The sequence below is a fragment of the Daldinia loculata genome, assembly GCF_022478755.1.
Source record: "Daldinia loculata strain CBS 113971 unplaced genomic scaffold F4817scaffold_6, whole genome shotgun sequence".
Taxonomy (NCBI): Eukaryota; Fungi; Ascomycota; class Sordariomycetes; order Xylariales; family Hypoxylaceae; genus Daldinia; species Daldinia loculata.
In genome coordinates, this window is record NW_026054860.1 from 627,498 (window position 1) to 650,578 (window position 23,081).

The 23,081-nt window shown below is 48.3% G+C and overlaps 9 protein-coding genes across 9 annotated transcripts; 3 read left to right on the forward strand and 6 right to left on the reverse strand.

The window, feature by feature from the left end:
* The first annotated feature begins 235 nt into the window (after positions 1-235).
* F4817DRAFT_241185 (glycoside hydrolase family 17 protein) lies at positions 236-2,022 on the forward strand. The gene is made up of 2 exons (XM_049299036.1): positions 236-602; positions 672-2,022. The coding sequence occupies exons 1-2, from the start codon at positions 417-419 to the stop codon at positions 1,785-1,787; spliced, it is 1,302 nt and encodes a 433-aa protein (XP_049162490.1). The 5' UTR covers positions 236-416; the 3' UTR covers positions 1,788-2,022.
* Positions 2,023-3,571: 1,549 nt separating this feature from the next.
* F4817DRAFT_241219 (MFS general substrate transporter) lies at positions 3,572-5,630 on the reverse strand. Its single transcript, XM_049299037.1, has 3 exons — positions 5,355-5,630; positions 5,053-5,299; positions 3,572-4,995 (listed from the first exon to the last, which is right to left on the reverse strand). The coding sequence occupies exons 1-3, from the start codon at positions 5,541-5,543 to the stop codon at positions 3,827-3,829; spliced, it is 1,605 nt and encodes a 534-aa protein (XP_049162491.1). The 5' UTR covers positions 5,544-5,630; the 3' UTR covers positions 3,572-3,826.
* Positions 5,631-9,405: 3,775 nt separating this feature from the next.
* Positions 9,406-11,313, reverse strand: F4817DRAFT_312625 (uncharacterized protein; the record flags this gene model as incomplete). Its single annotated transcript, XM_049300151.1, has 4 exons — positions 9,406-10,063; positions 10,140-10,409; positions 10,480-11,131; positions 11,208-11,313. 4 exons carry the CDS (start codon positions 11,311-11,313, stop codon positions 9,406-9,408), a joined length of 1,686 nt encoding a protein of 561 aa, XP_049162492.1.
* Positions 11,314-11,477: 164 nt separating this feature from the next.
* Positions 11,478-12,856, reverse strand: F4817DRAFT_241243 (inositol monophosphatase). The gene is made up of 2 exons (XM_049299038.1): positions 12,570-12,856; positions 11,478-12,439 (listed from the first exon to the last, which is right to left on the reverse strand). The coding sequence occupies exons 1-2, from the start codon at positions 12,685-12,687 to the stop codon at positions 11,643-11,645; spliced, it is 915 nt and encodes a 304-aa protein (XP_049162493.1). The 5' UTR covers positions 12,688-12,856; the 3' UTR covers positions 11,478-11,642.
* A 360-nt stretch (positions 12,857-13,216) lies between these two features.
* F4817DRAFT_356602 (Ribokinase-like protein) lies at positions 13,217-15,273 on the forward strand (the record flags this gene model as incomplete). The annotated part of the gene is made up of 2 exons (XM_049305809.1): positions 13,217-13,252; positions 14,308-15,273. The coding sequence occupies 2 exons, from the start codon at positions 13,217-13,219 to the stop codon at positions 15,271-15,273; spliced, it is 1,002 nt and encodes a 333-aa protein (XP_049162494.1).
* Positions 15,274-15,365: 92 nt separating this feature from the next.
* Positions 15,366-18,034, reverse strand: F4817DRAFT_241350 (uncharacterized protein). The gene is made up of 3 exons (XM_049299040.1): positions 17,155-18,034; positions 16,459-17,101; positions 15,366-16,407 (listed from the first exon to the last, which is right to left on the reverse strand). Exons 1-3 carry the CDS (start codon positions 17,417-17,419, stop codon positions 15,459-15,461), a joined length of 1,857 nt encoding a protein of 618 aa, XP_049162495.1. The 5' UTR covers positions 17,420-18,034; the 3' UTR covers positions 15,366-15,458.
* On the reverse strand, positions 18,008-19,274 carry F4817DRAFT_327291 (UBC-like protein). The gene is made up of 3 exons (XM_049302009.1): positions 19,101-19,274; positions 18,911-19,005; positions 18,008-18,845 (listed from the first exon to the last, which is right to left on the reverse strand). The coding sequence occupies exons 1-3, from the start codon at positions 19,160-19,162 to the stop codon at positions 18,076-18,078; spliced, it is 927 nt and encodes a 308-aa protein (XP_049162496.1). The 5' UTR covers positions 19,163-19,274; the 3' UTR covers positions 18,008-18,075.
* A 701-nt stretch (positions 19,275-19,975) lies between these two features.
* Positions 19,976-21,755, forward strand: F4817DRAFT_241327 (FAD/NAD(P)-binding domain-containing protein). The gene is made up of 2 exons (XM_049299039.1): positions 19,976-20,103; positions 20,179-21,755. The coding sequence occupies exons 1-2, from the start codon at positions 20,061-20,063 to the stop codon at positions 21,543-21,545; spliced, it is 1,410 nt and encodes a 469-aa protein (XP_049162497.1). The 5' UTR covers positions 19,976-20,060; the 3' UTR covers positions 21,546-21,755.
* On the reverse strand, positions 21,589-22,888 carry F4817DRAFT_327294 (uncharacterized protein). Its single transcript, XM_049302010.1, has one exon. It carries the CDS (start codon positions 22,286-22,288, stop codon positions 21,965-21,967), a length of 324 nt encoding a protein of 107 aa, XP_049162498.1. The 5' UTR covers positions 22,289-22,888; the 3' UTR covers positions 21,589-21,964.
* Between the last annotated feature and the right edge of the window lie 193 nt (positions 22,889-23,081).

Genomic DNA, 23,081 nt, shown 5'->3' on the forward strand with positions numbered 1-23,081 from the left:
GTCACCACATGTCTTTCCCTTTCATCCGTATTCCTATGTCCTATATTTCCTAGGTAGTTACTAAGAGATCTTCGACACGTGAACTTCTCTTGTTCATCTTTCTTAAGTACCTACCTGTCTTTCTTGGTTTACATTCACTTTTCATTTCCTTGTAACCAATCTTGACTACACCTACACTCGCTTTACTTAGCCCTATCTTGGTTTGCTTTGCCGCGTCAGGCCGACTTTCTCTCTTCTCAGCCTGAATCACTGCACTTACCTGACCCTCCAACTTTGCATCTAAACAATTTCGTAGCCCGGGAGAACAGAAAATTTTATTAAAGTCGAGAAATCCTAAACATTCTCAACATCACCTAGGAACATTTCAAACACTCCGTATATCTTCCTAATAGATCCTCCTACCTAAGTCGACCACCATGCACGCCGTCGCTTCTATTCTTGCCTTGGCCTCCACGGCCTCGGCCATCCAGGGATTCAACTATGGCTCTACCTTTACCACAGGTGCTGCCAAGCAACAGTCCGACTTCGAAAACGAGTTCACCACCGCTCAAAACCTTAAGGGTACTTCTGGTTGGACCAGCGCTCGTCTCTACACTATGGTGGTAAGTACAAGAACTAGCAACAAAATCCTATTTTAAACTGTTTATCTAACTTTTTGCGTGTGCCTTTAGCAAGGCGGAACTGCTTCTGATCCGATCTCTGCCATTCCCGCAGCTATCAAAACAAAGACCTCCCTTCTTCTCGGTCTTTGGGCGTCTGGAGGCGACACTTCATTCGCTAACGAACTTCTCGCCTTGAAGGCCGCTATCAAGCAGTACGGAAATGATTTCACCAAGATCGTAGATGGTATTTCCGTTGGTAGCGAAGATCTGTACCGAAACTCGCCAATGGGAATCGCAGCTGGCTCCAACGTTGGTACCGGCCCCGAGACCATCGCTCGCTACATCAAGGAGACGAAGGATGCTCTTTCTGGCACTGGCTTAGAGGGAACCCCTATCGGTCACGTTGATACCTGGACTGCTTGGTACAACGGTTCCAACCAGGCTGTTATTGATGCTTGTGACTGGGTTGGCATGGATGCTTATCCTTACTTCCAGGACACGATGACCAATGACATCTCCAAGTCCAAGTCTTTGTTTCAGGAGGCCCTTGACAAGACTCAGCAAGCTGCTGGTGGAAAGTCGGTCTGGATTACCGAGACGGGTCATCCGGTCAGCGGCAAGACTGTTGGGCAATCTGTTGCCTCGACGGACAACGCTGAGACTTTCTGGAAGGATGTCGTTTGCCCTCTGCTCTCGAGCAAAACGAACCTTTGGTACTACACCCTACAGGACGCTGCCCCCGATACTCCCAGCCCCAGCTTTGGTATCGTCGGTAACAAGCTCACCACCACACCCCTCTTTGACCTTAGCTGCGACAATTCTAAGTCTGGTTCTTCCTCTTCCTCTTCCGCCAACCCCTCATCTACCGGTAAGGGTGGCTCATCCTCGACTGCTTCCGGATCCGGTGTTTCAACCACTAGCTCTATTGGAAACTCCGGTGGCAGCCCGGGTGGTGTGCCTAGTGGCCAGATCTCCAGCGAGGAGTCTGCTACCGTGACGCCTACGGCTATTGGCCCGATTTCGACTGGTACAGGCTCCAGTGGCTCTGGTTCAGGTGCTAATGGCACTTTCACTGCGCCGCCGGCCGCCACCTCTACCATTCCCGCTAGCGGCGCCATTGGTCTACAGTCCGGCGCTTTCGCCGCTGCTTTCGGAGCTATCATGGCCGCTATCTATGCACTATAAACGGTGATATTGATGACGACCTACCAATTTTTTATTTTAGGGCTGGTATGGTGATCGGCGTTATGAGACGGTCACGCTGATATTTGAGGATGGGTTGGTTGTACTCCAAAGGCATAGGAAGCGATGCTTGAACCAGGGATACTCGGACATAGGTATTTATGAACAAAATGAATCCCTTGGTAGGGAAAAACAAACCGGTACTGGACCCAGGCACCATATTAAACTTTGTAATGTTCTCTCGATAAAAGCAGAGAAGGCCACTCGCCGTCGACTTCTTGACACATAATTTATCTTTATTCTTCACCTTGGGCCTTTCCTTTGTGGCTTGGTGATTAATTTTGTAATGAAAATCTCGTCATGGGAATTGTAGTTTAGCGCAGGTTGGCTGTTTTGTCATCACGATACGCTTGAGCTGTATCCGCCTGTATGGCCGATGATGTGACTGTTTTTGAGGAAGGCCTCCTAGCTATATGAACCTAGTATCAGCCCGCTTCTTAAGCAGAAAGTGTCATTCTTACATCCTATCCTACCTACTTCGCTTGACTGGGTGTGAATTGCTTAGCAATCGCCATGCTATAGCGGAAAAGTGGCGACTCCTGTCAACTAAGCTGGTGTTAGGTCGAGAAAGCTTTATGGATTGGAGCCCGGGGAAAGCTGAATATATTAAAGTAAATGACTTTATTACCGATGCCACTCTGTACGAGTTCACGATAATTTACTATCCTGCTCAAATTCAAATTAAGGTTAGGCTTCATATAGTAAGCGCATTTTACTGTATAGGAAGATTGTAGTTAGACTAGACTGGCACAGTATACCTACGACGTACTCTTATTGGGTTCCAAATATTGCGAATACTTGATAAAGCGCAATTTAACAATTAAAGCCACCTAATTAACTAACTCTACGATAACATCTAGAAGCCAGAATCAGCATATTAAATGTTTAAGTGTGGGTATATGTCAAAAATATACCTACCAACTCTAACCTTGATCATGGTATACTACATGTATGATGTATGTATATCCCAAGGCGATATCACAACATTCCCTAACCCCCAAGTTCACCAACGGCACTAATTCCCATCCTAAGCCAAACTAAACTAAGATGAGCCTCGCGGCAATCGACCCCAAGATCGCCCTTCCCAAATACACATCAAGCAATCAGCTCGGCGCAACTCATGCCAAGCATCCAAAAACGGCAGGACGACGGGAGAGGGTGGGGACAAAGTTGAAAATAGGTTCCGCTCCGCGAAGCACGTCAACTAACGCCTATCTAACGACATCGTTCTAAGGGTCCGGTAGGGCTATATTTCAGATCCCCGGGCCACGAACCGCCCAATCGGTCATTTTACTGCTTGGCTTATTTTTAGGAGGTACATGTAGTTTCCTGTCGGGTACCTGCGTGCAGCAGAAGCCGCATCTTCGGATGACTTGGGAAAGCTGCGGGTCTCCTCCTCCACACTTTGAGGCTCAACTAATCTATACGTCTTGCGTAACCTACCTCGTACATACATGTACGAAACTTACATAGGTACCTGTTAATAATTTTAGTTAGGTACCCATGGCTTTTATATTTACACCGAAGTCTATTGCGTCTAATGGCTTAAAATTTTCGACATCACCCAATCACTCATGATTAAACAAAGTATCCAAATCAAAGCAATTATATTCTTATTTTAGAGGTCGTTAAGATATGCAGATACCAACCCTGAAGATATTCCACGCTGAATAAGGTAAAAGCGAGACGGTACCCTAGTATGAGCCATTTCTATCCATAAGCGCGTCGGAGGATATCGTCATACCCAAGCCAACCCCCCCCTTTTTTTTTTAAATTCCCTTTCCCGAACCCATGCTTTAAACGCCAAGCTAATCATCCAAGTAACACCATTTTCGTTGACCCATCATTTTCGTTGACCAATTTCGTGGTCATATATACTCAAAAATGAGTCATAAATCATCAACAGTCGTCGTGAAGGGGGATAGCCAATATTGCATGACTTGTAGCTAGAAATCCAAAGGTGGGCGTGCTTGCTAAAAGGCTCACAGCTCGTTATCATTTGTCTCGGTAGTCGTCACAATAACACGATGCTCCTTGATCATCGTTCCAGTCTCCTCCGAGACGGTCTCGTTTCGTTCTCGCTTAACTGCAAAACACTGGAAAGCGCCAATTACGGCAACAAGAGCACTGCCGTACCATGCGAGACCAGTGCAGTCAATCTGCGACCCAATTGAGTAGAGATAACCAGCCACAGGCGGGGCTATCATACGGCAAGCTGCTCCAGCGCTAGCTGCGAGGCCATTCACTTTGCCAAGTACGGACGAGCTAGGAGTAGCGTCCTTGATAAGGATGAGGAGTAGAGGATATAAGATGATGGAGAAGAAGTTTCTGACGGTCAAGCAAAAATAAATCCCGGGGTATAGGAGTGAGTCTGGCACATGGACCAGGGCAGGGACAATGACGTAGGCAATCGGGTGGAGGACGGTAACAATAATAAAGAGCCTGAAAACGCCGATCTTTTCGGCGGCTATAGGGAAGATGACAACTTGAACGAAGAGTGCAATAGCTCCATTGACCGCCATTACAAACCCTACGGACTGCATGGATAGGCCCAGACCACCGGGTGAGTAAAGGGGATTAAATTTGGAGAAGAAACCCTCTTCTGGGGCATTGTTGATGGGAACTTTATCGTCCTCAAAGAATATAGGGAGGAGATGGTCGTAAGTCATCGAGTGATAGGTAAAGATAGAGAGCGCAATGACTAGAGCCATGATGCGCTTGGTGAAGATGGTGAAGTCGCCCTTCTTTCCTGGCACTTTCGAGGAAATCGCATCGCGGTTGAATTCGCCGCTTTCCCTGCCCCGGAAAGTTCCGTACGTTTCAGAACGTAGATCAACAGCTGGTTGTTTAATCGCATCTGAAGTTTCTATGAGGGGAGTCTCGTCGGAAACATAGGTGTCATCGGGTAGCATAACCCGTGGAGCCATATCAGGGTGCGTTTCCTCGAGCAAGAAATACCCCAAGCAAATGCTAATCATTAGAAGAGCAGCACAACAGAGATTGGGAAGGAGATAAGGGAAGTTTGCGAATAGGGTGCCTTTCGGGAACGTATCGGGCCAAGACTCATGGGGGTCTGCTAGTAGTCCTCCGATTGCTGGTCCAATGATTGTTCCAATAGACCAGACAAATGGCATCACGGAATAAGCGCGAGCTACGACATTAGCATGAATTTTTTGTTGGTTGAAGTGAATTTAGTAGTTAAACTTACGCTCGTGTTCGGGTTTAGTGACCAGCTCGCCAACCATGGTCTGGATAACTGCGATGTTTCCATTCAGGAGTCCGCCGAGTGCTCGACCGATCAAGGCAATCCAGAGGTTGGTAGCAAATCCTACCATAACCATGCTAAACATAGTTCCAATGCATCCTACAAGGAGGACAGGCTTTCGACCGATTCTATCAGACAACCCGCCCCAATACATCCCCATCAGCGCCTCGGCAAGGGCGAATGAGGATATCTAAAGGAGTCAGTAACGGCTATCTATATATTTTGGAAATAAGAAATTCACATACAAGGAGGCCGGCATAAAACGAGGCATCTTGCTCGTTGCCAAATTTAAACCGCTTGACTAAGGCCCAGGCATACGGAAAGATGGAGGTGAGGGCGATAGGTTCAGCTAGACGGACAATAGCTAATAGAAACAGCTGAATAGTCGGGAAGTCATCGGGATTTCGAGGTGATCTCTGCTTTGTTAGGACCATTGCTTCGCGACTTGGTATCGATCTTACGACTAGCTGACACAACACTTGGCGCTTAATCTTGAGCTGGTAAATGCTAGAGTAAGAGGACAAGCGTCAAGTGATGTGGCGGCAGGTAATGCCTTCTATTTCCACCAGAAATGCTACTTTCGCGAGAAGCTTTCTTCACGATCTCTTTTTATATATATATTTTTATCCACGCCACTAGACGTTGTAAACCCGATAGAGGAGGGTAGCAATGGCGTAAAGAACGGGTGCGTGGATAAGTATAAGACCCTGAATTCTCGTCGGCACACACACGTCTAGAAATAATGTAACAATATGAGGAGATGATAAGTGAAAGGAGCTCGCATGTGCAGTTTTCTGCATGAAAAGAAGGAGGTAGTAGGGTAGGGTGGGCAGAGAAGAACAAGGAGGACCGCATCAGAGAAATATACTATGAATCGGAGGTTGCTACACTACTATGTAGAGGAAAATGTGGAGATGCACTAATAATATTTTAAAGGTTCCTCAACTATGTACTGTATGGTGGAACCTACCGTGGGTTCCTAAGCTAGTGTTACTAGAGTACCTGTCTAGGTAACCTTATTAATGACCAAATCATACCTGAGTTTGAGGAAACTCCGTGCGCTAAGTGTAGGTACATAGACAACCAAGATATATCATCGTCAGTTCCACCGGCTTCATCCACAACTTACGGTAAACTGGTTCAACCAAAATCAACTCACTGTCAGTATTCGTCTATATTGTTGAAACATGTACCTATGTTAGGTAACTAGTGTAATACGGGAACTGCCTACATTCCAATCCTTCTCCTTACTTTGCACAGCTCCTATCCACATGTTTAACAAAGTCGGCGCCTCTACATGCGTCGGCAGGATGTCGATCTCACAGTCGGTACGAAGTATACGGTAAAAACCAGATGGGCCGTCCGAGCAATGGCCGAAATGATCAACAAGGCACCAGCCGGGTAATAACTGCAACAAAGTCGGTTTTGGCGGTCTGAGATGTGACAAGCCATCCAGTCTGTCTACACTAGTTTTTCATATCATCCAAGATCATAACATCTATGTAGTGCAAGTTATCGCATTCATAGATCATCCCCTACTGTGTTGCTGTGTAAAAGCTGCTGATGCACGTTTGTCACCTTGTTGGTCCCCGCTGCAAAATATGCAATGCAGAAGGCAAAAACGTTGCATCGAAAATGGAATAACATCTCGATGCTAGGGCCAGGTTTATAGATGGAACCTAGAACCTTGCGATCTACGGTCAACAAAGCCGGCCAATCATTTAATACGGATTCTGAAAGACATGTGGGGTTTATGAACTGTTCCCTGTCGTACTTGCGGCATCGCTTCAACTCTAGTTACGCACAGACGTATCAATCCGCTCAAATTTTTCAGCCACTCCCTAATTGAGTTGTCTCTTATACGCTAATGGCGGGGCAGAAAACGCTAGCAGCTTTTGAAGGCCTAGTCTCTTAGATCCACTCCGTTTCTTTTATACGTACAACCGTACAACAATTCTTCTAGATTCCTCTCGAAAGAGTCAAACGTCCTTTTCTACATATTCACCTCCAAACAATGCAGCGGCTACAAAATGCATGACACATATAATCCATCTCTACGGATCCCTACAACTCACATACTAAGCATTATCGAAATACGCACGTTAACTAGCGCAAGCCGATATCGTGTTCTAATCCCGGCTTAAATACGCTACGCCCGACACCGGAAATTCCTAGCGGCTAACTTAGAGCTAGGACTGCTCACTTCTGTCACTTGATCAACTAAATCTACTTCTCCAGTTTTCGCTTAACTTACCTAAAGTCTTCCTCAAGAGCAACGCCCATTCGATCTAGACCGAGGACGATGTTTAATATCGTACAGTTAGATCTCTAGAGTCTATGAATTCGTACGAGCATCGTCTTTTAACTGGCCATAGAACAGCAGAGGCGGTTGGATAATGAACTAATGAACTATCCAGGACTTGACCCCAGGACTCGACCCCAAGACTCGACCCCAAGTCCCGCATTACCAGTCGTATCCTTATCCACACATCACAAACTGCCTGTTATATTTACATAGTACGGATTACGCTTCCTTATCATACGGTATCCATACCGGCATACACAAGGTTTCTCGCAAAATATGCATCCTTGTTACCATGCAATGCAGCGCCCCCTTCCTGCGAGACCCATAACACTATTGCAGGAGTTTCTTGCATGCGGCTAGCCCTCCTGCGAACGTCAATGGCCGTTCCGGGCCGCTACTCCCAACCTACTCTTTGCATTGGTGCAATATCGCACTCTGTGACTCGTCGGATGTTGATGATCAGAGTGACGAAAATGACGAGAACCCTTATTGTGTCACTACAACCCTACAGCCCTGTCGTGGACCCCCAAGTCCCTGAAGGTAGTGGGTGTTACAACTTAGGGACGCTGTTGTGGTACTAGAGTAACCTTTTCTATGAATTCGTCAACACATCAAGATTCAAAGGGTCCTCCTATAGAGTTTCTTTTGGGCTACCCCTACCCCCCTCTCTTTTCCGAGATTTGTGCGATGCGAGATTATTGTCAAGCAAGCAGCTGCGAGCCGTTACCGCGGCAAGCTATCTATATACTTGATCTTCGGGATAGTATGCTTGCATACTTAGAATACCTTGGGAAGCATATACGACACACTCTGGCGTCATCCTAACTGGTCACATCGGATTTGGCAACCGTATCTCGATGACCTTTCTTGCTGCAGGTTTGAGGTGTTATTTCTATATGTAAGTACGTAACCGCGGGACTCATCCGCGGACAGATTGTGACTCGCCCAACTTCACGCATCAAACAAGGAGTGTCTACGGTGCCCAATGAATACAGGATAGCGATCGATATATTCTCTCATTACCGGGAAGGTCATCCTCTACGGCGATACATAGGTAGACGCATCTCGATGACATTGTCCGAGACTGGTAGTATATTAAGCCCGCAACGGCACCATTAGGTAACTTTTTCTACCCTTCGCTAAATCGGCATACCAGGCGCCCTTCTGTATACTCCAAATTCTTTGTGGATTCGTAGACGAAGCCCGATTAATTACGGCACCAACTCAGCCGCATGTATGTTACCCATACCTCATGTATGCTACCTACATGTAGGCGAGCCAGTGGGAAGTCTGGGGTACAAGACTATGCTGGGTCTACGCATGATGCTATATTGAGGCCCTCTCCAAGCGCGAGGATCCAACGAGACATGAATTACATTTACTAGGTACCTAGGCATGTAATAGACAGTAGGATCAAAACAGACTCATAGTTAGGTATGTTGGTATGATACGTATTCTGAGAATATAATTGCTTCTATACCAAGTGCCTGCCATACATTTTGTTACTTTGAGTATCTAATGCAAGCTTAACAGTTCTTGGCTATCAATTTTATTAGCTCGTCTCCTGGGATCTTATGAGACGTTGTAGAAACTATACCCGTATACTGTACATATCGAAGTCTACTGTTAATATGCGTACCACATCTATATACGCAGCCGATGAGAACATTATTCTATATAGAACCAGCCTTGTCATTTAAGCTTAGGAGCTAGAAGGCACCTACATTTGCCCGTAAGTCTTTGCTGTTGATTCTATTCCACAAGGCCCCTACTGTATGATTCTACTTTCAATTTGGTCTAGATGTGTAGCATTTTAAGCTAATAACCGTCATATCTAGCGGTTCCTCTAATGCCATGTAAACAATAAGAGGCATTTCCCTCCATATTACTTGTTACAAGCCCTCTCCTAGGTATTAACATTATCCACAACCCCAATCTATTCCTATCCCCTCTCTCCATCATAACCACCAGCACAACTCTCATACATACCACTAACCCTCAAAGAACCCCTCAAGCTTGTCGAACGAGACCCCTAGGAACTGCGATAGTCGGTTCCGCAGGTCATCTAGCGAGATCTCAGACATATCCGGGTTCGACAGGTGCTGCTCCTCCTTAGCAAGTCCTACGGGTCCAGGTGCTGGCTTCTTCATCTGCCTATCGCTACATTCGCGCACTAGATCCGGCTTTTTTCTGATCTTAGGAACGGGCTTCCGCGGGGGCTGCGGGGACATATCTAGCTTGATCTGGATACTAGGGGAGCTAGGGAAGACGCTCTTGTTAGACGTTATTGCCGTTGGGGGTGGAGGTGGTGGAGGCACGAGCGGCATAGGAGATGGTTTAAGCTGGGGCCGTGGTTTTGGTTCCTCGATTACGTCGTCGGTGGCAATAGGAAGGTCGAGGTTTGGGCATAGGTAGCCATCGTACTGCGGGATGCGGAACCGTGCCCCGGTGAGCCGATTCCACACCCAGCCTTTCCCATTGAAGTGGAAGTCTGTGATTGTAGCCGTTGCGTGCTTACCTCCTGCGGCGACTTCCAGGCATACGCCGACGCCCTTAAGAGCCGGCTCTAGCGTCTGTGGTCGGATCAAGTCCCTTCGAAGATCCTTGCGCGATGCCAGCCAGTCTTCCTCGGAGAACAGGCGAGATACGCTGTAAGAAATGTTAGGTATTTTATTTATTTTATTTTTGCTGTTAGAAAAGGTGCTTTATAGGAGGGAGGGCTTACTAGTCAACGGGTATCGAGTAGTGAGCGCGGTGTTTCGGTCGTAGACGGTGGAAATCCCAACTAAGCACCTGTTTCCACGCGATGCCGGCAGAGAAGTCCAAGCTCTCTTTTAACTGGGCAGGATTTCTAATCTGTACCGGTATCCAACCGCCAAATATAGATGCGACGAAGCTATCTCCCAGTTCCATCTCAAGATCGGCACCGTAAAAAGGTTCGCACAGATCCCGTGTGAGAGACCGGCAGTCCTTCCAGTAAATGGCATGGCCGAGTCTGAAAAGCAAGAATATTGTCAGTATTAAAATTCATTTTAATCACAGGGGATAAAGAGTAGGGGATTTACTCATGTAAGAGCGTAACGGCCGTCATGAACGCTGTTAAAAGATACTCCTCGCCCTGTTCCTTACCCTCACATCTCAACTGGGCCAAGCGCTTAGGGAAATCTGCCGTGACTAGAATTGACAAGTTGCGGCATCTGCGGTTCTCGCATTTCTTATCCCACCGCCGTATAGTCCCATACTTATCGAGCTCATCCAGCGTCCGCCCGTTCCGTGGATGCCGACAAGTGTACCCGGCCCATCCACGCTCATGGAACATATATTCGTCCAGTTCCCACTTTAGGGAATTCGACATCTCGCCCTTAAGCTTGCTCTCTGCGATACGTGTCCATCTGCTTTTAAGCTGTGATGAGGCCCATGGAGCACGATGGTGTCTCACGATAGTCCGCGGCGCCGCCTCATTGTCATCTACGCGAGCAGCGGAAGAATGCGTAAAACTACAGCGACAACTTGGTTTCCGACCGGGGTAGCCTTTCACGAAGACGTCGTGGGTGAGGAAATCAGAGGCCCAGGGCAGTCCTGCAGCCTCTAGGAGTCGACTCGCAAGAAGGAGCGGCTGTTTCAATTCTCTGCGTAGCTCTTGATTTGTATCTTTCCAATTCGAAAATACTGGATGGATTTGGCCTCGCAAATTGAGACGTCGCAGCTCCGTGGTTCCTAACTTAGTTTGTTAATCACACGACGGCTCTTTTGAACAAGATGGGATGATAGGAAGAAAGTAAGTTCTAAGTACCTATGGCACCGCATTTCCGAAGTTCCTCTTTATTCCATCTCTTCGGGTTGGATCCGGGCTGCGTCAAAATGCGGCCATGTCGAGCTCTGGTTGTCTGCGGTGTCATTATCGTCTTACTCAATTACTCAATGGCCAACCGTACTGATCATTTAATGGGAAGAACGCTAAGCATTTCGGACCATGGTAAATAAATTATACCCTTCGGAAACATCTTTCAAAGGGTTTAACATTCCAACCGGGTTTCCAAGGAGGGGGGCCTGGAATGGGCAACCCTAATGTGTGGTCTATTAGTTGGTCGATTATCTATCCCTCCCCTCTACTCCTTTGTCTAGTCCGGCCGAGCCACGTTCTTGGAATAATATGCCGTTCCAATAATATTCATCGTCATCGTCAGTTCGTAGCCCTAGATAGGTCGCCTTAAATCTCGTATACATCCTAACTCTCGTACTCCATCCTCCTGTCGCCGACCACGTTCCAAAACTCCTCCACAAGCTCCTTTTGCCCACTGGGCGCGCCGCGCACCGCGAAGTATTTGCGCTCGTCGATCTTGGGCTCCCAGTCTCCCGGGTTGCCGCTGACCATAATACCTCCGGCTTCGGCAAGTATCGCCCAGCCGGCGCAGACGTCCCACGCCCAGCAGCCGCCTTCCCAGTACGCGTCGAGCTGACCCGCAGCTACGGCGCACAAATTCAATGCAGCGCTGCCCATGCTTCTTATAGATTGCACCATGGCACCTCCAGTCTCCTTGCTTGCGCATAGCTTCTTAAAGACTTCCGTCTTGACCTCGAAATTGACGCCATCTCGGCTATTGCCCCATTCGCTTGCTAACATGCACGTATACAACTCCTTTAGAGGCGGGGGGTTCTTGGACAGCGGCAACTTGGCTTTGCGCCCTTTGCCACCCTCGAGTCCCCAGACGGCGCCTTGCGTTAAATACGCACCCTGCCCGCGGATTGCGGAGTATAGCTTATCTTGGTAGGGGTTATACACGATTCCGACGGTGGGAATTCGGTCGACTGCGAAGCCTAGCGAGATGCAGGCCTCCGGGAAGTTGTGTACGAAGTTAAGGGTGCCATCGATAGGGTCTACGATGAAAGTCGGTGCTGTGGTGACTTGCATTCCTGGCTTATACGTCTCCTCGCCGATGAAGGCGAAGGTGGGGTAGGCCTTGGAGAGTCGCGACGAGACGAGGGCCTCAACGGCTTTGTCAGTTTCGGTGACTATGTCGGCGGCTATACTGCATCGTTAGTGAAAAATAAATGGATTATTGTGTAAAACTGTCTTTAGAGCTAGAGACTTGAAATTACTACCCAAAGCTATGGTGAATAATGATGGAGGGGTAACGATGGAAATAAATCATACAATTCAACTTTGTTCCCGTATCTATATCTTGAGGATTCGCAGACAAGATCATACGGCCGGCCTCGTGGGCCACCGATATTAACGTGTCGTGGATGTCTTGTAGGTTGAGGTCTGTCATGATGCTGGCCTTAGAGTTTCTACAATATTAGGTAAGTTTGAGTTGAGCAAAGAGGAATATCACGAAGCTCAGAAGCTCAGAAGCTCTAGGGTGTAGGATCTAAAATATTTAGGTGGGGTAGCAATGGCTAGCGTTAATGGGGTTGATGGTTGATGGTGGGGTTAATGATATTCGACTTTGACCGCATGTGGGAGAGCAAGGGTATACGATTGGTTGATATAGACTATGAGTACTTCGTATCTAAGTACCGATATACTACGTTCCTTAAGATACATTATGGGGTGGGGGGGGTCTATTGACATTATGTCAGCAATGGTGTCAGTATAATTACATAATTACAGGCCCCGATACTATGTCAAGACCGTGTCAATAGGTCAATACAATGTCTGCAAGGCTTGTTGTACCGATTTCATTGCAGGTACTTACGAGTCAGTATTAATAGATAGCATGTCAAGGTATTTATTATGTCAGAGGTACTGTTTATTTCGCCGTAATTACCAGGCCTGTTGACGATGTCCAGATAGCCACTATGTCCACCACGATGTCAATAGCGGCCACAATGTCAGTATCTAACACGATGTCAGCCCCGGGTATATACAGGCTAATTACTAGGGCCTAGACTATACATATATACTGCAATACAGTAAACTTTAATCATTCGTAATGACCTCGTAGTGTAATGGTAAAACACGTAGCCCGTAATCGTAACATCGTAACATCGTAGCCTGTAATTCAACGTATTGACATAATCTTTTCAATTGACTTTTACATGTGCCTGTGCCTTTTCTGTATATATATAAGTATGTGGAAGGCCTTGTATTAGATTACAAGGCCTTCTATTCTTTTTTTTTTTTTTAATCTATTAGATTCCCTGGCCTGACATAGTCTTGTACGTGACATATATCGATTAGGTGACAGTGACTACCATTGGCGACGATGTCTGAAAGGCCATTGTTTTTTAATATATTAGTATTTTAAACGCAATACAATTACGACGAAATATAATCGTGTACGTACGGTAGCTATTTCAGACCTGGTCATCCTTATAATTTAGATATAACCACCCCCGAGGGTGACTCTATTACAAGTACTAGCCAATCATGTAGGGGACTGATTCTTAAGCGGCGCACCGCCGACATTATGTCCACACCTTATCACTATTGCTGACACCATGTCAATAGACCCCCCCCACCCGCTAATGTATCTTGAACCTATAATTTACTGAGTTTCCTATTGAACTTGAACTTGAATGTCCGATATGGGAATTAATTGTTCCTACTTCAGCTGAGTTCCTTAATTATATAGTTATAATTTCTTTATATTGAGGTGCATAGATTCAAAACAAGACTTATAAGAATACATACCTTAGGTAGGTACCTAACATAGGCTCCCTGACTAGTCGCTGCGGGGCTTAACTGGCTCCGCTATTTTGACGTTGACCTGCTGAGAGCCGCTGGTACGATTTATGAAATACAATGTACATGATTTAAATAGTTACACTGTCGAAGAACAGTTGCAATATCTCGAGTAGGGTATATACACAGAGATAAGCCCATTTAAACGATACCTGGATCTAAACGAAAACCTACCCACAAAATGGCAACCACTACAAGCAACAAGGGGCAACTCCCACTCATCACGGTCCTGGGCTCTCTCAACATGGACCTAGTCTCCTACGTCCCGCACCACCCCCTTCCCGGTGAGACTCTAACATCAAACCGTTTCGCCGTGTCCCCCGGCGGCAAAGGTGCCAACCAAGCCGTCGCCTGCGCCAAGCTCTCCCGGTCCTCGTCCCACTCTACCGCCGACGATCCAACGGCCACCGCCCGCGTCCGCATGCTCGGCGCCGTGGGCCAGGATACATACGGCACCCAGCTTCTCTCCAACCTCTCGCGGCACGGCGTCGACGTCTCCGGCGTCACCGCCTCCCCGACCCTCAAGTCGGGCCTAGCCATCATCATTGTCGACGAACCCACGGGGCAGAACCGCATTGTCTTGAGTCCCGAGGCAAACCACAGTTTACTCTCGTCGCAGTTCTCGCAACCGAATTCTCTCGGGGACCCACTCCCGGACTTGCTGATCATGCAGCTTGAGATCCCGCTTCCGACGGTTGTCGCCGCACTGCGCGCGGCTAGGAACGCCCACGTGCCGGTTCTGCTGAACCCGGCCCCGGCGCAGGAGTTGCCATCTGAAGCGTACGCGGGGCTCGCGCATCTCGTTGTCAACGAGACTGAAGCCTCGATTTTAGGCGGCGTACCTGAGTCGGATCTCGACACCGAGGCGGGGCTCGAGGCTGTCGGACGGACGTTCCTATCGCGCGGCGTGCTGAATGTCGTCGTGACGCTCGGTGGACGAGGCGTATTTTACATGAGTACTGATGGCCAGAAGGGTCTCATACCCGCTGAGAAGGCCAAAGTCGTAGATACTACTGCGGCTGGGGATACGTTTGTGGGACAGTATGCGCTCGAGGTGGTGTCCGGGAGCTTCAGTATAGCCGACGCGGTAAAGAAGTCGAATCGCGCGGCTGCGAAGACGGTGGAAAGGCTGGGAGCGCAGGACTCGATACCCTGGCGTGACGAGTTATGAAAAGATAAACTATATATATTATGATGCCTTGGGAAGGATAAAACGAAGTAGAAAGTAATCACTTCGAATTCCATAGAGCAAGAAACCTTGTCCAACTAGACTATCCAAAAAGTTTCACCGATACTCTTATTAACGGAATTATTCTATAGTTACGTCCAATGCCATCCACTTTCTAATTCAAGTATTCACCACCAACCCCCTAAGCTCCAACGTCCCTCTCGTTTGCGTTTGTCACAATGCACCTCTTGTTTATCGGGTGGGCTTGGCGAACTAAGAGTACTATCGTCCCTACTTCCCGGATCTGTATCAATCACCGACGGCACCAAGCTCTTTAGACTATCGGCACCTATAGACCTTCTATTGCGCACTGCGGTCTCCCGTATCATCTCCCGCTGCCGCTGAACCTCGGACCTGGACTCGGGCCGCGTCGACCCCGGACGTATGGTTGCGTTGGAGTTAGGCGCCTCCACAAAAGTCGTAGCGGCGGGGAGTCGGTTGGCTTTGCTCACGTGAAAGGCTGGGCGGTTGCCGGAGGACGTCCGGCGCAGTTCTGTCCATATTTTCCGGGCCGGGTCGGAGATTCTTTCCGGGGACAACCGCTTGAGACTAGCCTGCCGTCGGGGGATGGGAGGAGCTGTTCCTGTCCGATTTGGTACTTGGAGGATATCTTCAGTTCTGTCGGGTTGTCCCATCCCCATCCATCTAGCTGCCCTGCGGGAGCTCGGACGATTCGATATGATTCTTTGCATGACTTCGTTGGCACGAACTGGTCCCCAGTGAGAAGCAATAATAGGAAATAAAGGATTGGTCGTGGAAGTCGGTCGAGGAGACCACGTAGATGTTGAAGTATGCTGCTTTATGGTCCCTGTCACTACCGTTTCTAATCGAGTTTGATACGTCGAGACATTGCCTTCAGCATCGTCTTCAGTAATATTGTCACTAAATGCAGGAAATCCTGAATGACAGTAATGAACCCTGACTTGCAGGTATTCAGTCTGGGCACTCCCTAGCTGGTTTTCAAGGTCGGCAATAAGACTATCAGGATCATCCCTGGATGCTCTTGATTTTCTGGATTTCGAAGTCCCCAGCCGGATACAAGCTAATAAGAGGAGGCTAGAGCCAGGGCTTATTGTCCTGTCGGCTCATATGAGCGCGGATACCCTAGGGCGTGCCAGAGGAACATACCTTATCGTAGTATCACCTATAAGATCGACAACACTGCCCTCCGCAATAGGTAAAATGTCTATCCTTATGTTATATAGATAGCCATATCTTGATAAACCGATGTCGTAATGGTGAACGGGTGTGAAAGGAACCTGGTCGGCGTCATAGGTTGAGTCATCGGCCCGGGGATGAAACAGCCGACCCGATATCTCAATAGCTGCCCAAATATTCGATTGTCCATCTTCTAGTGATTTCGACTCCGGTATAATGGAGACGTGCGGGACGAGTATGTAGGGATCAGGGACAGTGTCATCCAGTCCTTGGGCACTTGTGAAAGAGCGGCTATCAAATCTGTTTGTCTCGAATTCATAAGGATGTGTAGGAGGTATTGAATAGTCAGAATTCGACGACTGATCCCACGAACTAGTCGTTACGCATCCATTAGAAGACTTGAGTATCGACTCATCTGGGGAGTTGCTACAGGCCTGCGGATTACGCTGATAATACGCAGCTTTTGAAGATAGGGTCTTGCGAGTAGATAACGAGCGTAACCTCGAGAGAAATGTAGGAGATGTCGGTCGTCCAGCTTGCAAGCTCGATGACCGGCGAGATACTGGAACCTTTTTAGGTTTCGGAGTGACGGGATCCCAAGCACTATTCGAAGCTGTGATCTAATCGTTAACGGAGTAGACTATTTGAATAAAGACCCAATATTACCAGTATTCGGGACAACGCCTCCAGATTGCTCCTGAAAACTTCGGTCGAGGACTAATTCCTCAACACGAGTAGAAGGTTTCCTTATAATGGGTCTACTCTGATATTTCCGATTTTTTACAATGGTTAATGGCTGATTAGGACCATCACCAACACTTTCGTTGCTGATCTTCCTGGGGGTGTAGCGGAGGACCTGCATCGACTTTCCTCTCTTTATTATATGTAGCGGCGATGGGATATCCATGCCTGACGACGGGCTATCTTGCATAGTGAACAGGCAACGGCCGAACAATAGACCCAAGAGACTCGTTTCTAACTTGGCCAATGAAACTGCTCTTAATAGTTGTAAAACTTCCTCCTGTATTGTCTATAAGGCTGGTAGGGTGCGTTGGCGCCAGCTGTTCGCTTCGTGACTTTGATCGGCAGTTGCAGAGATGTGATATGAGATTAAACCCCTTTAAAATTGTTAAAGCGACAATCACAATCAGAACGGCCGGGATTAGAGCAATGGCACAGATTATACCGGGATGAAGTTGTTCGAACATAGCCAATGCTCTAGTCGTCCTCAGTCGCAAAATGGATATTGAATTCGAAATTAGGTTGTAAAAGCAACTGAATAGTAGGATTACGAAAAGAATACCAGATACCTCATATCTTGGAGGATTGGTGCTGGGAGGTGAAAAATAAAAATGGAATGTATATAGTGCCGGGTATCAAGAACTAGAAACTAGGAAAACCGTCCTCGCGAGAGCACAATAGAAATGCGCCTTCCACCAAATATATATAGGCAAGTCCGAATCAGGAGTCGTGATTCAAGGTTCGTAGAAGATCATCTTTTATAGCATCCACGTCACTTTCCTCCATATTCATAAAGCGAATCTGAGTAGCCGGGCATTAGTAGCTGCGCATGCTTACCTTAGATATTCAAGGTGTAAAGTGAATAGGGGTCAAACTTACAACATCGTCAGCAGCACCCACTCCACCAAATAAGACAGGTTCGGACAGACTTGCAGTCACAGCTTTCTTGACCCTTTCTTCCCATACACCTTCCCAATTCCATTCCCCTGGCCTCCTTGGAGAATCGGGTGTCTCTTTAGATACAGGATTGGCATCTGTCAGGTCAGTATTATTAGAGGTATCGGAGAATTCCTTCCCATTGTCAATGCGATATGTCCGCCAAGCGTGCCAGGCACCGGGATTTCCGGCAGCCTCGAGAGGGATAGAGTCCAACACGTCTTCGTCGCTGAAGGTGCTACGTATATATCGAAGGACCTCATAAGCAGAAGTTTCCTTTCTATTCGTCTCGGCAAACCCAGGTGATGTACCAACAGCAGATCCCTTAGACCCGGGCGTGCCTGCACTACTCATCGACGGAGGAGGTGGTCGATGAGGCGTATGTTGTTCATCCTGCTGTCCGCTAGACTGCCGACCACTACCAGTATTTTGGCCCCGGCTTGAGCGCCTAAACCAGCCGGGAAATCCATGCCTCAAGCTAAATCCTCCGGGCGGTAACCGCTCCGCATCGGTTGCACTTACGGTACCGTTATCGTGAACGTCGGTCGAATACATGTAGGTGCTCAGAGGTGTAATTAAGGGGTGAAACATATCGGTCGAGAAGGTAACTAGTGGCGGTAGTTTAGGATATAAGTCGGGAAAGGAGATCTGGAATCGTAGCACGGCGGGAGCATAAGGACCTTTTACCCATCGATTAGAAACCCCTGAGCGCTGCGACGATTATGCGAGTACCCGAAATGCTCACCATCCCGAACGAAAAGTACTCCGGACCAAAGATTAGGGTCGCCAGGAGTGAGGCTTACAAAAACGCCTTCGGGGTAGGTCTGTTTAAGTCCAGCGCTATAATTAATAAGTCAGCTTTGCGTTCAGCGGATGGTAGAGGTGTTATAGTAGAAATGTTATAGTAGAGGTGTATATAAGAACGCGTCGCGTACAACTCGACCAAGAGATGCTGTTTTCTCAGCGCCGGTAGCGCATTAAATTTAGAAGGGGTCATCTTATCACCTCGCAGAGTAGAGGCGAATACATTCAATGTTGAAGATGGAAGAAGCAACTGAGACGTTGAGACATCTTGGGTCTCTAGTCCTTTATGCGTCGCCAAATGGCAGGGCTCAGCTAAGCATAGGGATATCGTTAGTAGGCATTATTATAAGCTCTTATCGATAACTGTCACTATGTACATAGGAGGTATGTAGGTACCTCTTAAGGTACGGTCAATTCATACCCCACTTGCCGAAATTAGACATGCGTAATTATCACGTGAAAATAAGATTAGAGATCAGAGCGGCGTCCATCTTAGATCCAAGTTCCGAGTGTCTGGGTCCTCTAATACCTATCTGACGAGCAATCCCACTACATACCATAGGTAGATATCAAATGCGCGTTAAAGTGTATACCTTACATGCAAGATCAAAGACGATGTCTCAACTAAAGCATGACATGCAGAAGGAAAAAAAGGATCGGCAACTACTATGAGCTACTTGATAGGATATATATGATGGACAAAAGGCGAAATGATTCTCCTACCCACCAGCCTAATGCCTAATGCCGACATACACTATCGCCATATAGGACAACCCCTCATTAGCCGGCAATCAGTAACCCCCCCACCCTTGTTTAAGGGTTATGGATTCCACTTCTACTATGTAGACTTGCCTGATTCCTTCACAACCCTCGGGATAACTATCCAAAGAAAGGCGGCAGAATGTCCGGCTCGCTATTGATAGTAGCCCTGCCTAGGAGCCGCTCTTCATTAGGGAGAGGTTACGCCTATGGTGTCCTCACCTGCTGTCGTATTTCAAATACATAGGTATTCTCTGCTTCAGAAAACGACAGACTTCGTTACACCATAACACCATTTCACATATACTTGGTTCTTAGTCTGGATTGTCAATATGTCCGATTATAGGGATTTGCGGATATCCATCATCGGCGCGGGTGAGTTATCTAGCCTAGAAATACGATTAAAGGAAAAAAATAAGAAGTATAGCGACTGATGTCGCTTCATCTTAGGTATGGGCGGTCTCGCCTGCGCCCTTGCCTTCGCCAAGAAGGGGTTCAAGCACGTCGACGTGTATGAAACGGCTTCGAACTTGGGATTCGTCGGAGCCGGGATCCAGTTGGCCCCGAACATGGCCCGGGTGTTAGACCGTTGGGGCTGCTGGGACGAGATCTTTGCTGAGGCTACTAACATCAAAGCCTCAAGCATCCGCGAGGGCTCTTCGAATCGTGAACTTGTACACGTCGAAATGCCCGACATTGCCGAGAAGTACGGATACCCTCACTGCACGGGACATCGCGCGTCGTTAGCCGGTGGCTTATATGAGGAATGCAAAAAAGAGCAAAGCATCAAGTTCCATTTTTCGTCGTCGCTCGCCGACGTAACATCTTTCGGTCCGGGCAAGACGGTGTTCAAGGTACAGCCACGTAACGGCGACCCATACGAGGTGGAGACCGATATCCTACTTGGCGCCGACGGCATCAAATCCGCCGTGCGGTCCGCTCTGCTCCGCACTCTAAATCTTAGTGGCGACGTCGAAGACACGGGACAGGCCGCATACCGGATCATGCTCACGCGGTCCCAGATGGAACATGACCCGGAACTCCTTGAGCTGCTAGACGCCGACGTCGCGCTGCGATGGATAGGTGAGAAGCGGCACATCGTGGCATACCCTATTAGCAACAAGACCATCTACAACTTATCAACGTGCCAACCGGATGTCAACTTTGCCGAAGCCCCGAGCATCACGTACACGACACGCGGTAGCAAGTCTGCCATGCTAGATGTATACGCGGATTTCCACCCCATCGTGCAAAAGATGCTAAACATGGTGCCCGAAGGTGAGGTGTGCGAGTGGAGGTTGCGTTCGCATAGCGCCCTTGATACCTGGATCCTTGGTTCTGTTGCTCTGGCCGGTGACGCCTGCCACCCCACGCTACCCCACCTTAGCCAGGGCGCTGCCATGGCCATCGAGGACGGCGCCGTACTGGCAGAAGTGGTGAGCCGCGTACCAGGAGGCGGTTCAGACAGGGATGCTCTTTCCAAGGCTCTCAAAGTCTATGAGCTACTAAGGAAGCACCGGACGACGATACTGGTCGACCTAGCCGCGTCATCCGCACGATCGCTACACCTAGGCGCGGGTAAAGCGAAGGAGGAGAGGGATAGACAGTTCGCGATGGGCATGAAGAAAGGAACCCCTATTCCGGATAAGTGGGCCAGTCCCGAGGTTCAGCATATGATCTACTCATACGACTGCGTAAAGGACACCGACGAGAGGTTCGACGAGTTGTACGCTACGCTTACAGGTGAGGCTAATGGCCATGCGAATGGCCAGGCGAATAGTTACACGAACGGACATGCAAATGGCGTAACCGCATAGAAGCTAGAGTCTAGTTTAACTGCATTGTATAAAGACACAGACATGATAGTGAATGTAGCAGTAGCGAATATATGGAATTGACTTGACGCGATTACCGTCGTGGACTGCTCAGAAATAGTATCACGCCGTATAATTACAAAAGAACCTATTCCGTAGGACCAAAAACGCCATGCTCCCTTCGGATGCGTATCGTATCATCCCCCCCTGGCCCGTTGTTCGGTCAAGTGGATGCGACGAGGTGGTATGCTCGAACCGCTAGATAGTAGTATTACCTCCTCTTCAGTTCTCATCAGGTACTTGTTCCTCTCCATCGACTACCTACCTAGGTAGTCATCCGGCTTCTTTTCCCTTAACAACATCTCGGCTTGCGCAAGACAAAAACTTCAAACTCGGAAATGCCTTCACTTCACCCCCCTCCCTTAAAACAGACAATCCAGACAGCAACAGCAGGCGAGTGCACCGATTAGCATGCCCAGGCAGCCGTCGCTTGAGTCGCTCTTCTGGGGCTGGTTCTGATATTGGCCCTGAGGCGCGTAGCCTGGCTGTGGGTAGTATCCCTGCTGCTGCGGGGGATACGGGCCGGCCGGATAGCCACCCTGGGGCGGCGGCTGGCCGTAGTTCATGCCCGGTTGCTGCTGGTAGTAGGGCTGCTGGGGAGCGCCGTAGGGTCCTTGCTGGTATGAAGCTTGAGGCGCTTGCGGAGGAGGCGCGTAGGCCGGGGGATGATCGGCTTTGTCGGCCATGGTGATGATGGAATGTGGTGTCGAGAGAGGTAGTGAGGTGTGACTCTAAGGTGTAGCTCGTAGGGCTCAGATCGGATCTATAGATCTATTTGCGCTTTGATCCGATGGACAGGGTTCAGCTGGGTGCGAATTGTAAGATGATCGATCGTTCGTTCTGATGAATCGACTTGATAGGGCGAGCACCAAGGACGGAAGCGTGTATGAAGGTGAAAAGTTTTGGGGTCGAGAGTTCTTCTTGCGTGGTACAAATAATGGAGCGCGCTCGGAAAGTCGGCTATTATATTTGTTGGCGCCGAGCCTTGGACGAACAAAGGGTTGGCTTGGAGATGTGGCGGAGCGTCAGGGGACGCGTGGATAGAGCAAAGCAAATGGCTGATCTAGTATCACGACTTAGTGACTTGGCGGAAGAAAGGCGTAATCTTGGCAGGTAATTATTTATGTAGAAGAGGTTCGGATTAGCAAGAAAAGAAATAAAAAGAAAATATTACTATGTACAGGAGGAAGAAGTAGAAGAGGTGGACCGACTCGGATACGTCCGTCGTCGTGAGATGTTTTAAGAATTGCAGCTCAAACAAACTGCGTCACAGCGCTTAGGTACGTGCAGTCTGCTAATATGGAGAGCCGTAGCTGTATTTACCTAGGTACCTGGAGGTAGCCCGTAAGCTCAACGCCTGGCCGACACAAGATTCGCCGCATCATTCAATAAGATGAAAATGGAAAGTTGAATACAACAAATCGGAATCCATAGCGAAGTTGATAAGAGTTGAACAGACTTATCTTATCACTCTCAATC